Source organism: Trachurus trachurus (assembly GCF_905171665.1).
Source record: "Trachurus trachurus genome assembly, chromosome: 24".
NCBI classification, from domain to species: domain Eukaryota; kingdom Metazoa; phylum Chordata; class Actinopteri; order Carangiformes; family Carangidae; genus Trachurus; species Trachurus trachurus.
The window spans coordinates 11,234,549-11,255,302 of NC_139910.1; the positions used below are offsets into that span (position 1 = coordinate 11,234,549).

Here is a 20,754-nt window from a genome sequence, read left to right on the forward strand (position 1 = left end):
TTTTTTTTCAACAGAAAATCACACCTATTACATTCAAACTATATACTAACAGACCTGAAGACAATATTAAGTCTGAAAAAGAAAATTACCCAAACAACTAAAATAAAAAAACAAAACAAAACAAAACCCAAAAACATATCCTTACTTTGCTGATACTAGGAAATTAGTTTCTTTGTGCCCTGCCCTTTGAGCGCTACAGAGCAATCAAAGTTAGTGATTGAAGCTATATTAGCTGTTATATGACATTGATCTGATTACAGCATGTTTTAAAGATAAAGATATGTATGATTTGTTTTAGATTTTGAATATTAATATGTTATTTTCCCTATTAAAGATGGTCTTGGTATCAGCCTAATCACTTGTGAAAACAGCCCCAAATTATACAGCTAGAGCTGAGGAGGTAATCTCACATTAGCACACAGACCACCCCCACCCAATGCTGATGGAGTCAGCTGGTCTCAGTTTGTGAAACATTTTTACCTTTGGCCTGCCACAAGGACTGTTCAGACTTTGGAACGAGGATAACACATTTGCAAGTCCTGGTGATCACATACTTCAAGATCGGAGAACTATAAAAGCCAATAGACGAAGGCTCTAAGATTAGTCTTCACAGAAAGAGGAGGACTCTCCCTACCTTAAGGCTTCTTGAGCTTATACTAAGCCCATCATGGGGAGTATCAAGTTCTGCCTTTTGCTGCTTTTGGGCACTTACACACTAGCCCGTAAGTATTACTTGCATTACTAGTAGTTATTTTGAATCTAAGAGAATTTAAAGGTTTGGTTTATATTTTAATTGCAGATCCATTTGAGAGAAAACATAGATGTTTTTTGCTTGGTGTAAAAAATATAACAACCAGATGACTGGTGACAAATTCATAACTAGAGTAATATTTAATAGCATGTTTAATTGTCAAACATTACTTAAGTCATTCTAGATTACATACTTGTGATGTTATTCAAATAAAGGACCATTTTTATATCTCGTAATATGTATCAGTAAAATATAAATAATTCTTGGCTAATAGTCGTTGTAAACTCTCTTGGTGCCATATGATTAAATTGATAGAATTATTACAAAAGTGTTTAAAATAAATCTTGAGAAAGTTGTGGTTTTTAAAATTGTAAAACACATACGTTTTTTTTTTTATCCCTTACAGAGCAAGATGCGGGAAGTGACGATTCCCCCGTCTGTCATTGTGAGTTATTTGTTTATTGTTATCATTGTGTCTTCACTGTGTTGTGTCCTATACATTACCATATGATACATTCTTTTTTTTGTGCTTTAATGGACGTTTCAAACACTTTTCAGTGGCCAAACGATTCAAGAACTTCAGGCGCTTTGTGTACAACTACGAAGCTGAGACCTTCAACGGCGTAAATGGAGCTACCGACAAAAAGAGCGGCCCCAGAGTCTCCTGCAAAGTATGTCACACAGAACTGATCAATACTGCAAACAAAACCGTCTCATGACCCCAAATAGAAAAAAAAAACTAACAGAAAAATGATTTGATCTGCCGCACAGGTTGAGGTCGATGTGCCCCAGACCTGTAGATTCATCCTACGCACAACAGAGTGCTCTCTGAGTGAGATCTCTGGTGTGGATGCTGAGGGCAACGCAGTGTATCGTCCTGCTGCTCAAGAAAATGCTTTCAGAGATGCCATGGCCAAGTACGTCATCTTTAATTTTTTGTTTCAGAAAAGATTCATTAATTGTCTGTATTGTTAAATCCTAAAACTGAGGGCAATATGACACATAAAAGGAAAAGGCTGAGCTATAAAAGGGCAGGTTGTAAATGATGATCTTTCCACGTCAACACTAGGTACCCCTTGAAGATCACAGTTGAAGGACAGACCAGCGTTGAACTCTTCCCTGAGGATGACGAGCCTGTCAACATCCTGAACATCAAGAGGGGAATCGTCTCTGCTCTCATGGTGCCAGTGATGGAGGAGGAGAAGAACAAGAAAATGGTACGATTGGCCTTCTGTTTTGTTGCCTTGTTTTCTGTTTTTTTAGCGCACAGTAACCATCTAATCAATTCAGACCAGAGTCGACATGTAGAGGTCTGAGGTTGCAGCTGTTTGTGGGGAGAGTCATGCTAAGATAAACAAGTTGCACAATGAGTAGATAAGCTGCCCCAGTCACAGGTGATAAATGCACTCCTGTAACAGCATGTTCCCACAAAGACAGGTCAAAGTCCTAGATAACTTTATCTTTCAAATGCCATCACCTGCTCTCCTGATGAGGCTAATCTTTAGGATTGATTGATAATCAGATTCTGGGTAACTGTTAAACAGGACAAAAGTCACGTTCACCACTCCACCTCTGGCCACTCCGTTTTTTTATTTTTTATTTTTTTTGCTTGTCTCCCATCCTCTCAGTATTCATGATTGCCTTTCATCATTTTCAGCCCACTGTGCACGGAGTCTGCAACACCGACTACACTGTCAACTCCAGAGAGGACATTGCCACTGATGTCACTGTCACCAGGGATCTTTCCTCATGTGACGGGTTTGTTGCCCAAAGGCAGGAGACCAGTCCCCTGGCCCTCATCACCGGCATGGTAAGAGTTGAAGCAACAGCGTAATGCAATCATCATGACAAACTTAAGCCATGAGTTACACATTAATTTACTCAGTATGAACAGTTTTTTTTTTAAAAACAGCACTTCCAGCACTTTACTCTTCCTAGTTAACTAACAAAACATGGATTTCCTCCTACTGTCTTAGAACTTCCCTCTGTCCAAGATGATCAGCAGCACCCAGACCTGCAACTACAAGTTTGACAACCAGAAGAAGCACATGACCAGCGGTACCTGCACAGAGAAACACCTGTTCCTGCCCATGTCCCACCAGTAAGTTTCAAAAGAATGAAGTACTGGCAAAAAAACAAAACAAAAACGTGCATATTTACCTTTAAAAAAAAAGAAAGAAAGATGTATTTACTTTGTATTTTCTTTACTGTACCTGTACTATCCAGACTGTTTTGATAAATATTATACTGATGATATAAAATAGAACAATTTTCCCACTGTAATGATTTTCAGCTGTGACCAATTTGTTGAAAATGTCTCTTGTCTGTGTAAACAGGAATGAATATGGAATCTCTACTCTGGTGAAGCAGACTGTGACTCTGAGAGAAACTGCCAAGATCAACGACAGAATCTTTGAGCGCAGTGAGTGTTTTAGTGTTTAAAATGTGTTGTAGCATGTCAAATTTCTATTCCTATCATTTGCTTATTGTTTGTGCTGTGATTTCCCTACAGACGAAAACAACCGCAAGTCCTTGCCCATGACTGCTACCGAGGAGAAGTGCCCCAAGCAGACCAAGGATGCTGCCATTGCCACCATGCAGGAGCTGAGCACCCTGTCAAAGGGCGAGGAGCGCGCGCGTCTCTTCCAGAAGCTGGTTTCTGAGCTCCGTGGCCTGCAGGCCGACGTCCTGGGATCTGTAGCTGAGGAGATGATGGACATGTCCAGCTCTCTGACTTGGCAAGCCCTGGCTCAGTGTGGTACCCCAGAGTGCACCAGTGCCATCCTGAAGGTTCTCAGGACCTTTGATGAATCTGCTCTCGAGGTTGATGCTGCTGTCTACGCCCTTGGTCTCCTGTCTAACCCTTCCCGCCTCATGGTGAAGGACCTGCTGGCAATGGCTCAGTACAAACAGAGCAAACCCATCATGTACGCCCTGAGCAATGCAGCCAAGAAGTAAGTAAACTCACCTATTACCTTGTAAATAGATGTTTTCAATCTGAAGAAAGTCCTTGTCAGTACTGCCACACTGTTGTGGTTTCTGTGTGTTTAATCACTAATGTCTACTTTTGTCATTAGACTGTACGCAAGCGAGGGAGTCACCCCCGAGATCACTGCTGTGTCTGAGTTCATGTCATCTCTGCTCGGCGCAGACTGTGCAGGAGAAAAAGACCTGACCTTCCTGACCTTGAGGGTAGGTATCCAGCGGTGGTCTCCAATGATAATATCATTTTTATGGTGATTTCCAGGCCTAGATTTCTTTTTTTCTAAACTTTTTTTTACTATTCCATCCAGGTTATTGGCAACATGGGAGATGTAATGGAACAAGCTGACGCTGGTATCAAGAGCACCCTGCTCAAATGCATGAGACAGCCTGCAACCACACTGTCTGTGCAGCTGGCTGCCATTCAGGCTTTCAGACGCATGACTGTGACAGATGAGGTATGTAGCATTTCCCCTCGGAGAAAAAACAGTTTCTACCATTTCTAATACTCTATAAGCTTTCCTGTTGACCAACAAGCTCCTGTTGCTTTTCTATCCAGGTTCGCTCTAACCTCCAGAGGGTCACCCAGTACTCCAAGGGTGCTGTCCAGAAGCGCCTGGCTGCTTACCTGATTCTGATGAGGGACCCAGCAGACAGTGACGTTGAGATGCTGAAGAAGCTGCTCACACAGGAGCAGAATGTGCAGGTCAAGGCCTTCGTGTCTTCCCACATGTACAACATCATTTCCTCTCCTGATGTAGAGACCCAGAAGTAAGAACAGAGCACACTTTAAATGACAATTGGAAATATTTTATTGATACTGTATTAACAAAACCTAATTCCATTGTATTTTATTTTCTCAGGCTTGGTTCAAGGATCATGAACACCATGGGCTACATGGACATTGACACACACAGTGATTACACCACAAAGTCTCGCAACTACAAGCAGGCTATGGTTGCAGACAATTTTGAGGCTGCTGTTCAGGGAAATGTTATCTTTGATCCCAGTAACCAGTTGCCCAGGGAGGTCTTGCTGGAAATGACCCTGAAAGCTTTTGGCTACAGCATGAACATCTGGGAGGTACGTATGTCATAAAAATACTCATTAAAACAATGATATTAGTTCATGATATATAATATTTTGGATATTTTTCATCTGCTATTGAAATAGAAGCTTCACTTAAAATATTCACTCTAAACCTACCATTAAATCAAATTGCTTTCTTTTTCTGGTAGGTTGGCATGGAAGGTAAAGGCTTTGAGCCATCCATTGAGGCTCTGTTTGGAAAGAACGGGTTCTTCCCCGATACTGTGTTAAAGACTATTTACTGGATTGACGGCAAGATGCCACCACAGATCAAAGCGGTTCTGGAGAAATGGGTTGCTCCCCTGAAATCAGGAGAAAAGAAGGTATATTTTGTGTGTGATCTTTTTTCTGTTCTATTGATAACTTCCACTGATTGCACCACAACTAAACGTATCAATCTGTATCCTAAGGTCCCTGACAATCTTGTGAGAGAAATTTCTCGCAACTTCAACAAGCTGGTAAGAGAGATGTCCGCTCTAGAGTCTCCAGAGGCCATGGCCTACCTGAGGATCATGGGAGCTGAGCTTGGCTACATCAAGGGCAGTGATCTGAAATTTTTGGCTGATAACGCAATGATGTATGCAGACATCTTCATTAGGACCATTCCTTCCAAGGTACCGTTCTGTGCTTCTGTTACCTGTTTAATATGATAACCTTTCCCACGATTCACACCTTTGTTTTTGTTTTTTATCTCAGCAAGAGCACATTAGAAATAACTGATTCTTTTTTATCAGGTCATGGCTGATCTGATGTCCAGCACTGACAATGAGATCTTTGCCCATTACATCTTCATGGACAACAAATTCAGCATGTCAACAGCATCTGGTTTGCCTCTGACGTTTGCTCTGTCTGGCACCTTCACTCCTGGTGCAAAGGGAGGCCTCCGCATGTCTCCAAACATGGTAATTTTTTTTTTTCATTCTCTCCCGACCAATGAATAATACACTGTTTGTCCTAATGTTGGTTAGCTGATTTTCATCCAATGAAATGTGTTGGTAAAATCTTAAAATCTATGATAATGATACAAATAATCCAATTAATTTATATTGCATAGTAATAAAGGTAGTTCGGGGTTGGTTAAAATTGCAGAAGCGGTTGATGTGTTGATGGTGTCAGTTAATTTTTTCTTCAAGCCCCTGCAGCCCATTTCATTTCTCTCCATCTGTTTTCATTCACAGAAGGAGCTGCAGTTCATGCCCTCTGTTGGAGTTGAGTTTGTGACTCAGATGGGAGTCAATGTCCCACAGTTTGTTGTGTCCACCGTTGAGATGCACACCAGCATGTTCCATGAGAGTGCACTCAATGCCAAGATCACCATGGAGCAGGACCAGGTCAAGCTTTCCATCCCAGCCCCACAGGGCACCACAAAGCTCCTGCGCATTAGGTAACAAATAACATAAAACACATTCATATGTTGTATTTCAGAGATAAATATGTCTTTGTTTGGTTTTGTCTTGTTTCTGCTTTTGTGAACCAGCTGTTGGTCATATTCAGGTTTGCTAAAAACCATAGAAAACTTTACTAGGGTTAGTAAAGTGTAACAACATGTGGCACCATATTATTCGAGGAAAGAAACTGATTTTGCTATTCTTTTTTCTTTCCAAAACAGCAATAAAGTGCTGATTGTGGGTGATGACCAGGCTACAATGATCCCACACACAGAGGGTGACTCAAACTGCAGCCCTCTCTTCACTGGAGTCAAATACTGCACCAGAACACTTCGCGCTGACACCCGTGGCAGGACAACTGTGCCTTACTTCCCTCTGAATGGAGAGAGCCTGTAAGTTGTGATTTGAAGAAACTGTGATCATTTTGTCAATGCCATATTACTGTGATGTATCATTTAGTGATTTAATATTGGTTAAAATTCAATTAATATGGTAAAATACACTGGATGAATGGATGTATGAATAACAAATAGCACATTTTTTTATTTATGTGACTGCATTAAGAAGTGATATATTTTTATATGAAAGCCAGGCATGGATGAGGGAAGAAATAGGAAAATGAGAGTTGGTATTATTAGTTGGACTAGTATCCCGGTATGTCATTTAGTAAGGACAAAAAATACTGTTTAATATATGGTCAAATAATGTAGATACTATGTAAGAAATGCTTTTTGTGCTATTTTCTACACAATGATTCATAAATGTTTTTTTTTAATGAAAGCTCATCACTGAAATATTCATCTCAATCTAGGTTTGCTGTAGACATCAAACCCACCGGAGAGGTCTCCGAGTACACAGCCACCATCGCCTACAAGCTTCTCAGCGAAGGAAAGGATGGCAACCAGAAGGTTGATTCTGTGAAGATGACCCTGAGAGCTGAGGGTACGATCATCAAGCAAAAATTATATCGACCAATGTTTTTTTCTGTGAGCCTAATCATGCATCAGTAATCAATTTATCAACTTATTCTAACTCAATTCTTCTAACTTGTCACTCCAGGTGCTCAGGCTACTGAGGCCACAGCCACCATGAAATACAACAGAAACAGGAATGTCTTCACCACCCAAGTCCAGGTTCCTGACTTTGATATTGAGGCTGGAGTTAAGGTTGGCATGACCGACAGCGCTTCCAGGGGCAAATCCATCATCTTTGAGATTTCCAACAAGAACGTGGCCCAGCTCTCTCTGATCGGCCGTGCCAAGTAAGTAAACCTCACTGCAAACTTTCCTCAAACACTTATTCAAATTCATCACTGTTTAAACAATTGTTTTGTGCACATTATTGATTGGATCATATTTTTTTAATTATCCTAGGCTTCAGGCCATGAATGATGGCATGCTGCAGGTTCAGCTGCTGGTCCCCTCACTCAAGACTGATGCTGCCATCACAGCAAAAATGAGCAAAACCAATGGACTCACCATGGAGATCAAAAGTGATGTCAAGCTCCCAGAGACCTCCTCCGTTCAGGCAGTGATATTCAAATACGGTACGACTATTAGAAACTAATGCAAATGGATGTCTTTCATTTCATGCATTCATTAAAAAAATGCCTCAAATACAAAAGTAACATTAAAAATTATTTGTATCTCAGGTGAAGAGCAGGCTGAGGTTCAGCTCACATCCAATGTTAATGCTGACACTAAGATCCTGGTGCCTTACACCGAAGCCCTCCAGGCCTGGCTCAGGCAGTTTGTGGAGGATGCCATGGACCAGCAGGTTGTCAAGACCGATATGAAATTGCGTCACATCATCAACAAGGCAGCTGAGGTAAAATGAATACAGCAATTTTCACTATTTAAAATACCATTATTTATTTCTAGTTTTTCCAGACTAAATCTTGAGAAATGTGGTATTTCTTCATCAGGCCAGCAACATCTGGATGGACAACATTTCAGCTGGTGTCCCCTATGTTGAGACTCTGAGGAACAGAATTGCAGAGGTGGAAATGCCCTCCATGCCCGAGAACCTGTTCATGGACCTGTAAGTGTAACACACATTCAATAATCTGAATTAAGATTTTAAAATCATTATCAGTGGCAAAATGGGTGCGACAGAAATTTCCCTGCTTTAAATATCTGATTTATATTAACCAAATGTTTCTTTTCATCCTTTTACCAGCGAAAGCACATTCAGATACCAGTTCAACAAGGGCCGCATGACCTTCATACTCCCTCTGCCTCTTGGGGGCAAATCATCTGGGGAACTGAGGATACCTGCAGTGGTTTCCACCCCTCAAATCTCCTTGCCTCAGGTGGACATGGAGCTTCCATCAAGGGAGATCAGAATCCCCACTTTCACCATCCCCTCTGAGTATGAACTCAACCTGCCTAGGCTTGGACTGGCAGAAATGTCTACTAAGGTCAAGAGCAACTATTATAACGTGGAGGCAACAGTCTCTGCTGGCAGCAACCCTGCTGAGCTTTCTAGCTACCTTGCCAGTTTCAACGTCATGGCTGACAGCCCAGTCACACTTCTGTCCTTCTCAACTGAGGGTAATTTAATCTTTATCCTTTAAAAAATATACATGTGTTATCTTAAAAAACAGAGACAGCACAGAAGTTAATACACTTCCCTCTATTTTGTCTTTCTTACAGGAGCTGCAAAGATGATGGACACAGAGACAACCACAAAATTAAGCATTGATGGTTCCTTGAAGCACATGTTCATGAACACAGGTTTTAATCTTATGGAAACCGTTGCTGTCACAGACAATATGCTATTGACAGGAAGCTACAACATCTTTGCCAACTCCCCTGTGGGTCTGGACACTTCTCTGACAATTACCACCCAGGTCACCTTAGCCTCAAGCATTTTCTCTGGAGACATCAACACAGATGGAAGTGTTACTCTTGGGCCCATGTTTGCTACCACCACCTATCTCCACACTTTCTCAGTTGAACCAGAGAAGAAAGAAGCCAGGATGGAGAACACACTGAGAGTGAACTCTGACATCCTGAAGGTTGTGAACAAGGTCAAGGCATCATATGCAAATGCAGAACTTCTGATTGAGTCCAACACCAACATGAACAGTGGCCCCATCAAGCACACCACCAAAATGAGTCTTAACTACAAGGATCTCATGCTTACCATGCAGTCTGACTCAGTGACCAAGGCTGATGAGAGAATGATTCGTAACCAGATGGAGCTCTCTGCCACAGGAGGACAGGTCAGCCTCAGAATCGAGAATCAAGCTGATGATACCAAGAACCGTGTCTACTCTCTGCTCACTGGATCCATGAACCCCTCTGGCTTGGAGATCAACACTGATGCATCTGTCAACGTATTTTCAAGCCTTGCCTCTCACAAGGCAACTTTGACCCTGAACGAAAATGGCCTGACCACCAGCTGTACAACAACTGCTCAGTACAGCCCAATGACCTTTGAGAACGTCTTCCATGGTGGAGTTGACACAACTGGTGCCACCATGTCTCTCACCACCAAGGGAGCCATCAAAGAGAACAAAGGTGAGCTCAGTGTTGAGGGAAAGCTTGCAACCACAGAAGTCTATTTCAACGGCATCCTGAAGGGCAACCTCTTTGACATCAACACCAGGAACAGAGTGAACCTCAGACTGAACGAAGATGGCCTGGTTCTTTCCAACAACATTGTTGGATCCTTCAACGAGATGAGGACTGAAAATACCAACTCACTGTCTCTTTCTCTGAGATCTTTTACCCTCCGCTCCAAGACCGACAATGTCCTTGACAGCAGGAACTCCTACATGCATGACATCACAGTTAACATGGAGCGTTTTATTGCCTCAGTCATTGTGAAAAATGACCTGAAGATCATGGAGGTTAACTTTGTGAATGATGCCCAGTTCAAGGCTCAACCCTACAACATGGAGCTGACTGGAACAATGATGGGAGTTTTCTCAGAGGAAGAGCTCAAACACACTTATGAAATCAAGTTTGTTGATCTGGTCCTGTCCACCAAGTGCAATACCAATGGTAAACTCCTGGGATCCCACATGACACATACCACTGATATGGAGGTTGCTGGTCTGACCATGAAGTTCAACAATGTGGCGAACTTCAACTCACCATCTCTTCGTCTGGACAGCACAGTCAAAACTGCTGCTGCGCCCTTCATGCTGAACATCGACGCCCTTTTCAACTCAGATGGTGCAGTGTATCTGTATGGAGACCACAGCGGCGAGCTGTACAGCAAATTCCTCCTGAAAGCAGAACCTGGTCTGTTCACACATTCATTTGACTACAGAGCATCAACCACCCATGACCTGGAAGGCAGACCGTCTATCAAGACCACCATGGAGAACAAGGTCAACAGCATGCTCAGCCTACAAGAGCAGAGTATCAGAATGAAGATGGTATCCAAGGTAAATGACCACACTTATGATGAAGAATTTAGTGCCTACAATAATGCAGAGAAAATGGGCATTGAGGTAGCAGGAACAATCTCAACTCCCCTCTTCGGTGAAGACAGTCAAGATTATGCCATCTCTGGATTTGTGAAATATGACAAGAACAGCGACAGCCACTTTATCCAGATCCCATTCATTGAGTACCTGCCCACAGTCATTGAAAATGTCAAGACCACAATGATGATGGTGATGGACCAAAGCATTGAGATGCTGAAAGACTTTGACAACAGGTATGAGATCAGCATCAAGTTGCAGAGCAAAGTTTCAGAACTGAAGGAAGTCATCGACAACTTTGACTTCAACCTCTTTGTCCAAGACTTGAAAAAGTTTACCACCTCAATGGAACAAGACCTGACCAACTTTGTAGCCAAGTTCCCAACTGAAGAAATCCTTAACATCCTGAAATCCATCAGGGAATCTATCATGGGTTGGATCCAGAAATACAACCTTATGGAGAGGTTCAATGTATATTATGACAAAATCGAGGAGATCCTCTCTGGCTATAAGATTGAGATGATGATTGGAAACATCATGGATGAGGTTGTTAGACTTCTGAAGCAATTTCAGGTGAGGGAAAAGATTCAGTCTGCTTTTAATGCTCTCAGATCAATTAACATCCAGCCATTGGTCAAAAAGGTTATGTCTCCCATTCAGGAGTTAGTGAATGAACTGTATTCCTTTGACTTCAAACAGCTGATTGACGACATGAGTGATTATTTCATGAGAATGGTGCAGAGAGTCAGGTCTTTTGATTATGATACACTTGCTATGGAGCTGAAGGAGAGGGTGGTAGATATGGCCAAAATTCCTTGCTTTGGAAAACTGTATGGAGAGTTTAGGGTTACATCACCTCATTACAAAGTTAGGACCACTGCTGACCTGGAGAACACCACAACTACATCTGTCACACCAGAGTTCAAGGTGAACCTTAATTCACAGGCTACCTCTACTCTGAGAGTCCTTGACTTCACTGTGGATGCCAGTGCACATGTTGCAGTGCCCAAAATGAGCCGTCTGTCCATCTCCGAGAACATCAATGTTGCCCAGTCCAGTTTCACACTTGACCACAAGGGTACAATGACTCTCAATGGTCTTTTGGCCCAGTCTACAGCTGACACCACTGCAAAGATCACAACTGAGCTCTATGTTGCAGAACTTACCAACAATGCACTCTTTAACACAGAAAATGGAGTTTCTGCCAAAGTTGACACTAGCTACAAGCATGACCTCAGGATGCCACCCCTCAATATCTTCACTGACACATCAATGAATCAGAAGACAGCTTTTCTGCTCAAGGATGGTTCTGCCCGTCTGACCTTTAACAATCTTGGCAATGGAAAATATGCAGTTCAGGACTTCTCAAATGAGGCAACCCACAAGAGTGACCTGGAAGTGGTGATGGATCTCCACACAACCAAAGTAACTTTTACAGGTGAGACAGGTTGCAAAAACATGAAAGCAAATCAGAATGTGGATGTTGATATATGCATTTTCCGCCACATAATTGTCGATGCCAAGGCTGAGACAGATACACCTTTCATGAAGGACAGTGTTGCAGAGGTCAAGTTCCAAGCTAAGGTTGAAGACATGAAAATTGATTTCACTGCCTCTCACAAGGCTGACCTGACTGGACAGGTTGAGGGAACTTTATCAACCTCTGCCGTTGCTTTGATCACACCCAATGAGCTTACATTTGACACCAAGAACAAGGGAAATGTCAAGGTTGCCCTTCCATTCAAGCTGACTGGAAAGATGGATCTCCAGAATGACATGGCTCTTACCCTTAACTCTGAGGTTCAGCAAGGCAGCTGGACTGGCCTGGCAAGATTCAATCAGTACAAATACTCCCATTACTTCAGCATGGACAATGGCGAGACAGAAATTAATGTATTTTCCCAGATTAAAGGAGAAGCAAACCTTGATGTGCTCACTGAACCTATCACAATTCCTGAAATGACACTGCCATTTGTTGGTATTAGAACACCAAGAGTTGACTACATCTCCCTGTGGCAAGAACTTGGCCTGAGAAGGCTCCTAATCACACCTCAGCAGACATTTGACATGAGCTCCAAACTGAAGTATGTGAAGAACCCTGAGGTGATCACCATTGACATTAATTTGGATCCAGTCATCACTGTCATTAACAACGGCGCCAAGACTCTGCACAAGAGAGTGCTCATCGGAAAGGATGAGTTTGCTGCCGTCCTTGCTAGATCTTACAACCAGGCAAAGGCAGAATATGAAAATTATAGCATTGAATTGCCCAAAACCATTGTAGTGCCTGCCTACAGAGTCCCAGTGATGAACGTTGAGATGTCTACATTTACCATTCCTCTGCCCGACTTCAGTCTCATCACAATGCCCTCTCTGCATGTTCCATCTGCCTTGAGCAAGCTGACTCTTCCAAAAATCACACTTCCAAAAATTCAGACTATTCAGATCCCAGTTATGGGCGATCTTACCCATGAGTTCTCTCTGAAAACAGCAATGCTCACACTCAAATCTGATGCCAGTCTCATCAACCAGGAAACCAGCACCACAGCCACACTTGATGCTTCCTCATCCTCTGAATTTGTCATTCTGAATGGCATGATGAAGGGTGACCTCAGCCTGGTCAGAGTTGGTGGACTCTCAATGTCCTCCTCCCTTGCTGTAGACCACGCACTGGTAGAGGGAAATCACAAGAGCAGCATCATCTTGGGTGAAAATGTGGAAACCTCCACCACTAATTCAATGAAAGTCAAACTGCCTGAGATGACAATGGAAATCCACCAGGAGATCACTGGAAATCCAACAGAAGGCCTTGTTGTCTCTATGGCTACACCATCCACAGGACTCATTGCAGTTCAGATGCAGACCAAGAGCCCCGCACAAGTCAAAGCAAGACTCTATGGCCGCTACCCGGTAAGATAACTTTTAGTCACGTATTTGTTTTCTCATTACCTTTAATTTTGATTTCAATTATTAATTTATGTTTTTGTCCTATGTTTACTCTTTTCCACAGTCTGAGCCAACAACAGACGTTGATATCTTGGGTGTGAAGATGTCTGTGATGAACTCTGAGAAGCTGAACATTCAGACAACCTGGAACATGGAGATGCCATATGAGGTGATGCTGGGACTGAAGAAACAGGTGCCAACAGTTGTGGAAATGGTGTCTGATCCTGCTGTCATCGCATATAACGAAATGCTTGGGCTTGGGGATTCTATTAAACATGCAAAAAAGCAGGGCGAAGTGATGTTCAAGAGGGCTATGGACAACCTTCCAGCAGTCAGTCCATCTGCTGTCATGACAACTGTCACAGAGAAGACCATTTTAATCCTCAGAGAGTACCAGAAGAAAGTTGAAATTGTTCTTGATGCTGTTGTTAAATTCCTGAGAGAGACCAAGTTCCAGATCCCCGGGTATGAGCAGAGGCTCTCCGGGCTTGAGGTCTACCAGAAATTTAGCACTTTTGTTGCTGATGTAACTGAGGAAGCTGTTCAAAAGATCCCTGTGTATTTTACCAGCATGTTTACAGCAGTCCTTGATTATTTCCAGTCTATTGAATTCACTCTTCCTGGCTCTAACTACATGGTCAGTGGAAGAGAAATTATTGATGATTTGTCTGTAGCTCTGCGCAAAATCCAAGACAAAGTGATTGAAACTGTGAGGAAACTGGGAGAAATCCAATTGGAAGACATCATTAAGAAATTCTCAGCATTCACACAGTTTATCACAAAACAAAGTGAGGCCTTTCTCGAAACTGTAAAATCTCTGAACACTGAAAAACTCTCTGAATTTGTCAGTGGTGTGTACAGAGACGCCATCAACTCTCCCATCCTGGTTGATGTTTCTATGCAGATTGAGGAGGTCTACAGAATTGTTATGGAATATCTGAAAACTGTGAGAGCTAAAATCCAGAATATTCTGTCTGATGTATCTAGCGAACAGCTCCAGGTTGACATCCAGTCCTGGATTGACACTATGGTCAAACGTATGAATGCATTCCACAACAATGTCATTAAGACCCTGAAGGAGAAAAGCCAAAGCATTGAACCCTTTGTGAGAGTTAGTGACAGACAGATGGATATTGACATTCCTTTCCCATTTGTTGCCAAATTCTAAGATGACCATAGCTAAAAAAGACCTAATCCAGTGTTTGCATCTTTTATATCTGTTGTGTAACAATCATGACAACAGTATATTTGTTCAATCAAAAATGTAAAACTGCATGTTAACAAGTGTTGTCTAACTAGTGTTTGTCTCTCTATCTTGTTTTTCAAACTGGTAATTGTGTTTATTTCACAGTTCTCACAGTGCTCCCTTTGTGTCTTGTACTATTTAAAATGTGTGGGCTTCAATAAAGACAGTTTGTACTGCAATCAACTTTGTGTCTGACTTATGTATGCTAAAATATAAATGTATAAAAATCAACCTCCTATTAGGCTTATAGAGTAACAGTTTTGGCAAAAGTGATATGATTTTTACAGACTGGTTATTCCCCCAGGATAGTGTTATGAGGTATAAGTGGCATTTCAGCCTGATTTCACTTTAATAAAGCTGATATTCTCACTCACAAAACATACTGTTTATTTAATTGTTTACATTATAGTCACGAAACAAGGTTATTTTTTAACTCTGTCATATGTTGATTATTTATAGCCTCAGGTATAAATTTAGCTGAGACAGAAATATCTTCTGTGACACACAAGATCCCTTATCATAACACAATGAGAATACAAAGAATGAAGTCTGAGTCCGTTTTTGGCAGCTGCTGCTAACAAATGAAAAGGCTTAATGTTTATCCCACTTTTGGAATTAATAAATACATTTTCAACTAAATTCATAATGGGTAGGGGAGACTGGGGACAGTTGCAACAAGGGACAGTTGCAACAAGCCTTATTTCTCCAATCAGAAACATGCTAGAGTGATGACATTCACACTGCACATTCACAGTTAGACCCGTATACCCACCAATAATAGAAAAGACATATTCAGCATCTTCTCCTGCTTGTACTGAGACAAAGTTGTTTTAAGGGTATGAAAGTAGCTTTTTTCATGAGCTGTATTTTTGTCATACTGTCCTGACCTTTTGTATGAATTAATCCAAACTAGTTTGAATCACTGTTTTGTTGACTATCAAATGATATGGTTAGCATGTGTCAGTGTCATTGTGTCTAGCTAGTACATGATGTTTTGTCATGGCTGACAGGGAGGGGACGGTTGCAACAACTGCCATTTGAATATGGAAGCACTATGCAAATGCAAATGTATAAAATGAAACATTTTTAGCTTAAAATAGGCACAATATATCTATTTTTGTTCCTCATGATGAACAGAACAGCCAATTATATTAAACCACGAGAGACTAAGATTTCAAAATAATTCTCCAGATAACTTCCTATAATTAAATATGCAATTTGTAGTTGTATCTTATTCTATGGGACAGAAGTAGCCACATCTATTTTCCTTTGAAAATTAGAGAAAAGTAAATCTATTTGATGTCATACAGTGAATAAATCATCCAAAAGTAGAGTACATGTTTATACAAGTTTTTTGTATTGCAAATAGTTCCATTCTTCTTGTCTCACACTGAGCTATTGAGTTTTATTACCACTGTTAACCTCTACACATTGACTCAAGGCCTATGCTCTATGCAAAACAAAACTCCAACTGTTCTCTGATGAATATTACTAAATAACTAAATAATACTATAGTATTATTGTAAGACAATGCATATTTTAGGAATACTATGCTTATTGAGACAAAAATCAAAAGTTAATAAGTGAAATTTTGGGTTTGGGGTCAGTTGCAACGTCTGGATTCTTCCATTCAAATGAATATTGTGATTGATGTGTCATATGTAACCATCTTTAAATGGTATGACTAATTAGCTGACAAATGTAAGTTTAATCTATAAAAGTTTGGTGAGCCTAGTCCAAATAGTCTCTAAGTAACTGAGAAAAATGTAAAAAGTGTTGCAACTGTCCCCAGTCTCCCCTATATTTTAAAAAGAATGTATAAAATTACAAATTAAAAGGATGATGGTCTTTGCAAAGTATATTTGTGAATAAATATGTGTTTATTTCCAGCACAATGAAAGTAATGGTGGCTGCAGGAACAACTGGTCTTCAGTGTGAGAAAATTAGGCAAAAGAATGGAGAAGTAGAGATAGTGGCACACATTGATTTTTTTATTGAGTTTCCAAGAACAGTACCGATTGTTCCCTTACATTCTGCATTATTTTTTCTCACAAATATTTCCATTGTTTGCCATCTACCCTTCAAACTTGGTAAGCATTGTGCGATTACCTTTATGCGATCATAATTTGATAAGTATTTGAAATCTGATAGGTTTGGCACATTTTCAGCATTTTTTACTCTCTGTGTTTCCATTGTTGAAGAAGATGAAAACTGCACTGCCTGATCACTGACTTATGACCTAACAACGCTGGAAATCAGAGGCACATAGGAGGGGGGGGGGGCAGTTTGGGGGGAAATTAACCAATCCAGCACAATGCATTCCTGCTCTGTAAGTCAGCAAAAAGCCCAGCAACAGAAGGCAGGCAGGAATGTGACTTTTACACCATCGTAACTCTGGTTGGATTTGTAAAAGATACTCTTTGCTTTGCTTTCTGGAGCACGAAAAAAATATGAGATGGTCAAGGTGAAATCAAGCTTGCTTGTCTTCAGTTGCTGTTAAAAGAGTAACTCAAATTGCACATCCACCAGGGTTTTGCCCTGGATTTTCAGTGTAGCAACATTCTCCTGCAATTGATGATCATAGCTGTCATTTGTACAAGCCCTCCCACTATAATGTAAGAGGACAGTTACACAACACTTCTGGGTAGACACAGATCAAACATGAGCTGAATTCATTTCACAAGAATGGAAAACTCGCTGACATACAAAGCTGCATCAGTGTGTCTGAACACATACATCTGAACTACATTCACAGTCATAAAGGAAGACATTGGGGTGGATCTGTATGGACTTCTTTACTGCCTGCTCAGAGTTCATTTTTACTAATTAAAGGTTCTTACTGCGAAAAAATATGACTTTGCATTTACTATTAGTATAGTGCCTTAGTCAAAGGGACACCCTTTGTTTAAAAGTTTGGTTATGAAAACATAACACAATCAATTCCCATTGAAATGTAAATTTCCATCATCTCTTAATCCCTTACAGGGTGTGCTACTGGCTCACAGAGCTCTTATGTTGCCCACTTCGCTTCCCATGGCACTTTCCACATAAACATATTTCACTGAACAAAGCACTCACATGCTAAACCCTCTCACATGCTCAATCTTCTCATATAAACACCCAAACTGTAGATGAAACTGTACCTAAATATAAAATGCCAGGTGGATCTTCCAAGTCTTTGAGACTGCTGAGATTATGACAGCCTGTGAAACAGCTCAACCTGGATTTCAGAGTTCAAAAGCATGTTGAGAGACTATATGTGCTTAAAATGATTTGGTTTAGGCGAGCTTTAAGAAAAAAAAACTCTCTCCTCCTTTGCCGACATGTACTGTTTGCAGCTGATAATGTCTTATGACCTTATCCATGTTTTTCATTAATGTACCATCAAAACCAGTCAGCCACAGCTGAGCATGAACTTTAGGGTAAACACATGCTTAGCAAGCCTTAAAAAGAAAAATAATTGTGGTAACATTTGGTTAACTGTGTGCTTGCCTGTTTAACTCTAACAAAACACCAACCATTGAAAACTTGCAATACAATGGACAATACGTTTAGCCCTTTCCCAGACAGGAAGTGTACTTTTCTAGACCTGTGATGAATTGGGCCCTGTTGCATAACGATTAAACCAGACATTTAGTAGTACTGTGTCACTTTGTGGGTGTTGTTCCAACTAACAAACCTGAGGCAGGTAATTTCATGAACTGTAAACTTAAAGGTTAATGTTTATACCAAAATACCAGGATACAGAGCACCATGGCTATCCTTACTCAGTTTTGAAACGTGTATAAAACTTTCTGTGGATTATAGTTTGCAGATGCTGTGCAATATCTCAAACTTAATACAGCCGTTTTAACAATACAACGTGGACATAAATAACGAGTGCAATTCTTTCATACTGCTTTGCTTATTACAAAGTATAACCTTGGCAGTAAGGCAGTGGCCTAAGCAAACACTGTGAAACACAAAAAAAAAGTGAGCAAGTTAAGTCTTGGCTCCAAAAGCAGACCCTGTCCACATAAGAGACAGAGGTCTAGGCGTCCATTGAAATGTTCGTGGTTTGTCCTTTTTACCCCTCCACCCCCACCACCAGTCAGACTGGGATCATGTGACCCACAAAGAACATGCTGTAACCAGCGCGTTTCACACACACACGCCCCGATATCAGATGATTACCAAGTGTCTTCAAAACAACTTCTTCACAGTCATTTCGTTCTGGTTCAGCCAAGGTCGTCCGATCCCAAAGGGTAGGGTAGGGTGGGGTGGGGTGGAGGTGTGTGTGTGTGTGTGTGTAGGTGGGGGGGTATCCAAACCATGGGTACATGTTCAGGCACAGAACCCAGCGGCAGCGGCGGCGACAACGTCTGGCCTATACGCCTCACGGTTTTCCCCAGGCTGAAGTGGATTCACATCAACACACAGCATTTGAGACAACGGCCTGGGGGTGTTGTCCGTTTTTGCAACGCCGCCTTTGTTGCAGTCTCGAACACTTCCCAGATCCCCTCCTTGGTTTTGGCAGAGCACTCCAAATAGTCATATGCGCCAATGCGCATGGCCATGGCCCGGCCATCCTCTGCCTTCACTGGCTCCAGCTTCAACCGGGACAGCTCGTTCCTTACGTTCTCGTCGTTGCGTAGATCCTTTTTGTTGGCCACTAATATAATGGGCACATTGGGACAAAAGTGTTTGACTTCGGGTACCCACTTTTCGGGGATATTTTCCAACGAGTCCGGGCTGTCCACGGAGAAGCACATCAGGATGACATCGGTGTCCGGGTAGGAGAGAGGGCGAAGCCGGTCGTAGTCCTCCTGTCCGGCGGTGTCCCACAGAGCCAGCTGGACCTGCTTGTTGTCCGCTTCAATGTCCGCCACATAAGTCTCAAACACGGTCGGAACATACACCTCGGGAAACTCGTCTTTGCTGAATACGATCAGCAGACATGTCTTCCCACATGCGCCGTCACCCACCACGACAAGTTTCTTGCGTATGTCTGCCATCCCTGCTTTGTTTCCCCCCTAACTCTCTCTCAGACGTATCATCCAAAACACATCCGCGCCCGCTGTATCCGCTCCCTATTATACACACACACACACACATATATATAAGCACTAAACAAGGAAGGACTGCCTCATCCAGTAAGTGGTTCCCGTCTCCTAACTCCACAACCTTTACCAGTACCCACTGCTCTTTATAAAGCGCAGGGTGGTTTCCTAAATATAGCAACCCAATCGGAAATAGGGAGGTGAGATCACAGTTTGTAAAGGAAGAGGTGATTGGATCTCATCGCTTTTTCCTTATTCAGAGGAGGGTCATGGGCCACGAGGACCCACCCGATCCAGGATCAGCCAGAGTCGCCCAAATGTAACGGCATGATTCATCTATTACGCGACATTTTTATTTTATTTTATTTTATTATTATTTTTTGAACAGTTATTCTGAATGTAAAAGACTTCTCGCTGCCAAAAACACAACCCCACAACAAATAGCCTGATATTATTTTAGGACCAGTGCTGCTTTTGTCACCGAGTCCACAAAATTAAATAAGCCAGTATCCAATAAACATCCATTCAAACAACTTCAGCAGCAGCTGTGAGCACATATGGGGGAATTATTAGCTATTATGAGCCTTTCTTTTAAGTAGCCTACCTAAATGCTGTCTTATATGTGCTTTATTTGTGTAATATGAAATGTAGGCTATTTTTAATGGCAGTGGTAATTAATGTAGGCTACAGTTCACTTCTCCCATCCTTTGTCTGTCTTTTAATTTTCTTCACCATGTGTCTGAAATAATAAATTATAGCCTATGATGGGAGAGCTAAATTATTTAAGATAGTGAATGGCAGGTTGATAAGTAGCTACATTAATAATAACAACAACAATAAAACACAAATGTAGCTATTATCCTTCCATTTAGTGT

At 41.6% G+C, this 20,754-nt stretch overlaps 2 protein-coding genes across 2 annotated transcripts; one reads left to right on the forward strand and one right to left on the reverse strand.

The window, feature by feature from the left end:
* Nucleotides 1-525: 525 nt before the first annotated feature.
* Nucleotides 526-15,019, forward strand: LOC311007600 (apolipoprotein B-100-like). Its single transcript, XM_084000846.1, has 26 exons — nucleotides 526-722; nucleotides 1,158-1,196; nucleotides 1,310-1,422; nucleotides 1,523-1,668; nucleotides 1,821-1,968; nucleotides 2,409-2,561; nucleotides 2,728-2,852; nucleotides 3,088-3,173; nucleotides 3,264-3,705; nucleotides 3,829-3,943; nucleotides 4,045-4,191; nucleotides 4,293-4,504; nucleotides 4,597-4,816; nucleotides 4,972-5,145; nucleotides 5,233-5,436; nucleotides 5,557-5,724; nucleotides 6,001-6,206; nucleotides 6,432-6,602; nucleotides 7,022-7,152; nucleotides 7,270-7,471; nucleotides 7,584-7,756; nucleotides 7,862-8,037; nucleotides 8,135-8,250; nucleotides 8,389-8,762; nucleotides 8,865-13,558; nucleotides 13,659-15,019. Exons 1-26 carry the CDS (start codon nucleotides 668-670, stop codon nucleotides 14,760-14,762), a joined length of 9,894 nt encoding a protein of 3,297 aa, XP_083856972.1. The 5' UTR covers nucleotides 526-667; the 3' UTR covers nucleotides 14,763-15,019.
* A 1,798-nt stretch (nucleotides 15,020-16,817) lies between these two features.
* On the reverse strand, nucleotides 16,818-19,994 carry LOC311007932 (rho-related GTP-binding protein RhoB-like). Its single transcript, XM_084001350.1, has one exon. It carries the CDS (start codon nucleotides 19,832-19,834, stop codon nucleotides 19,244-19,246), a length of 591 nt encoding a protein of 196 aa, XP_083857476.1. The 5' UTR covers nucleotides 19,835-19,994; the 3' UTR covers nucleotides 16,818-19,243.
* Nucleotides 19,995-20,754: the final 760 nt, after the last annotated feature.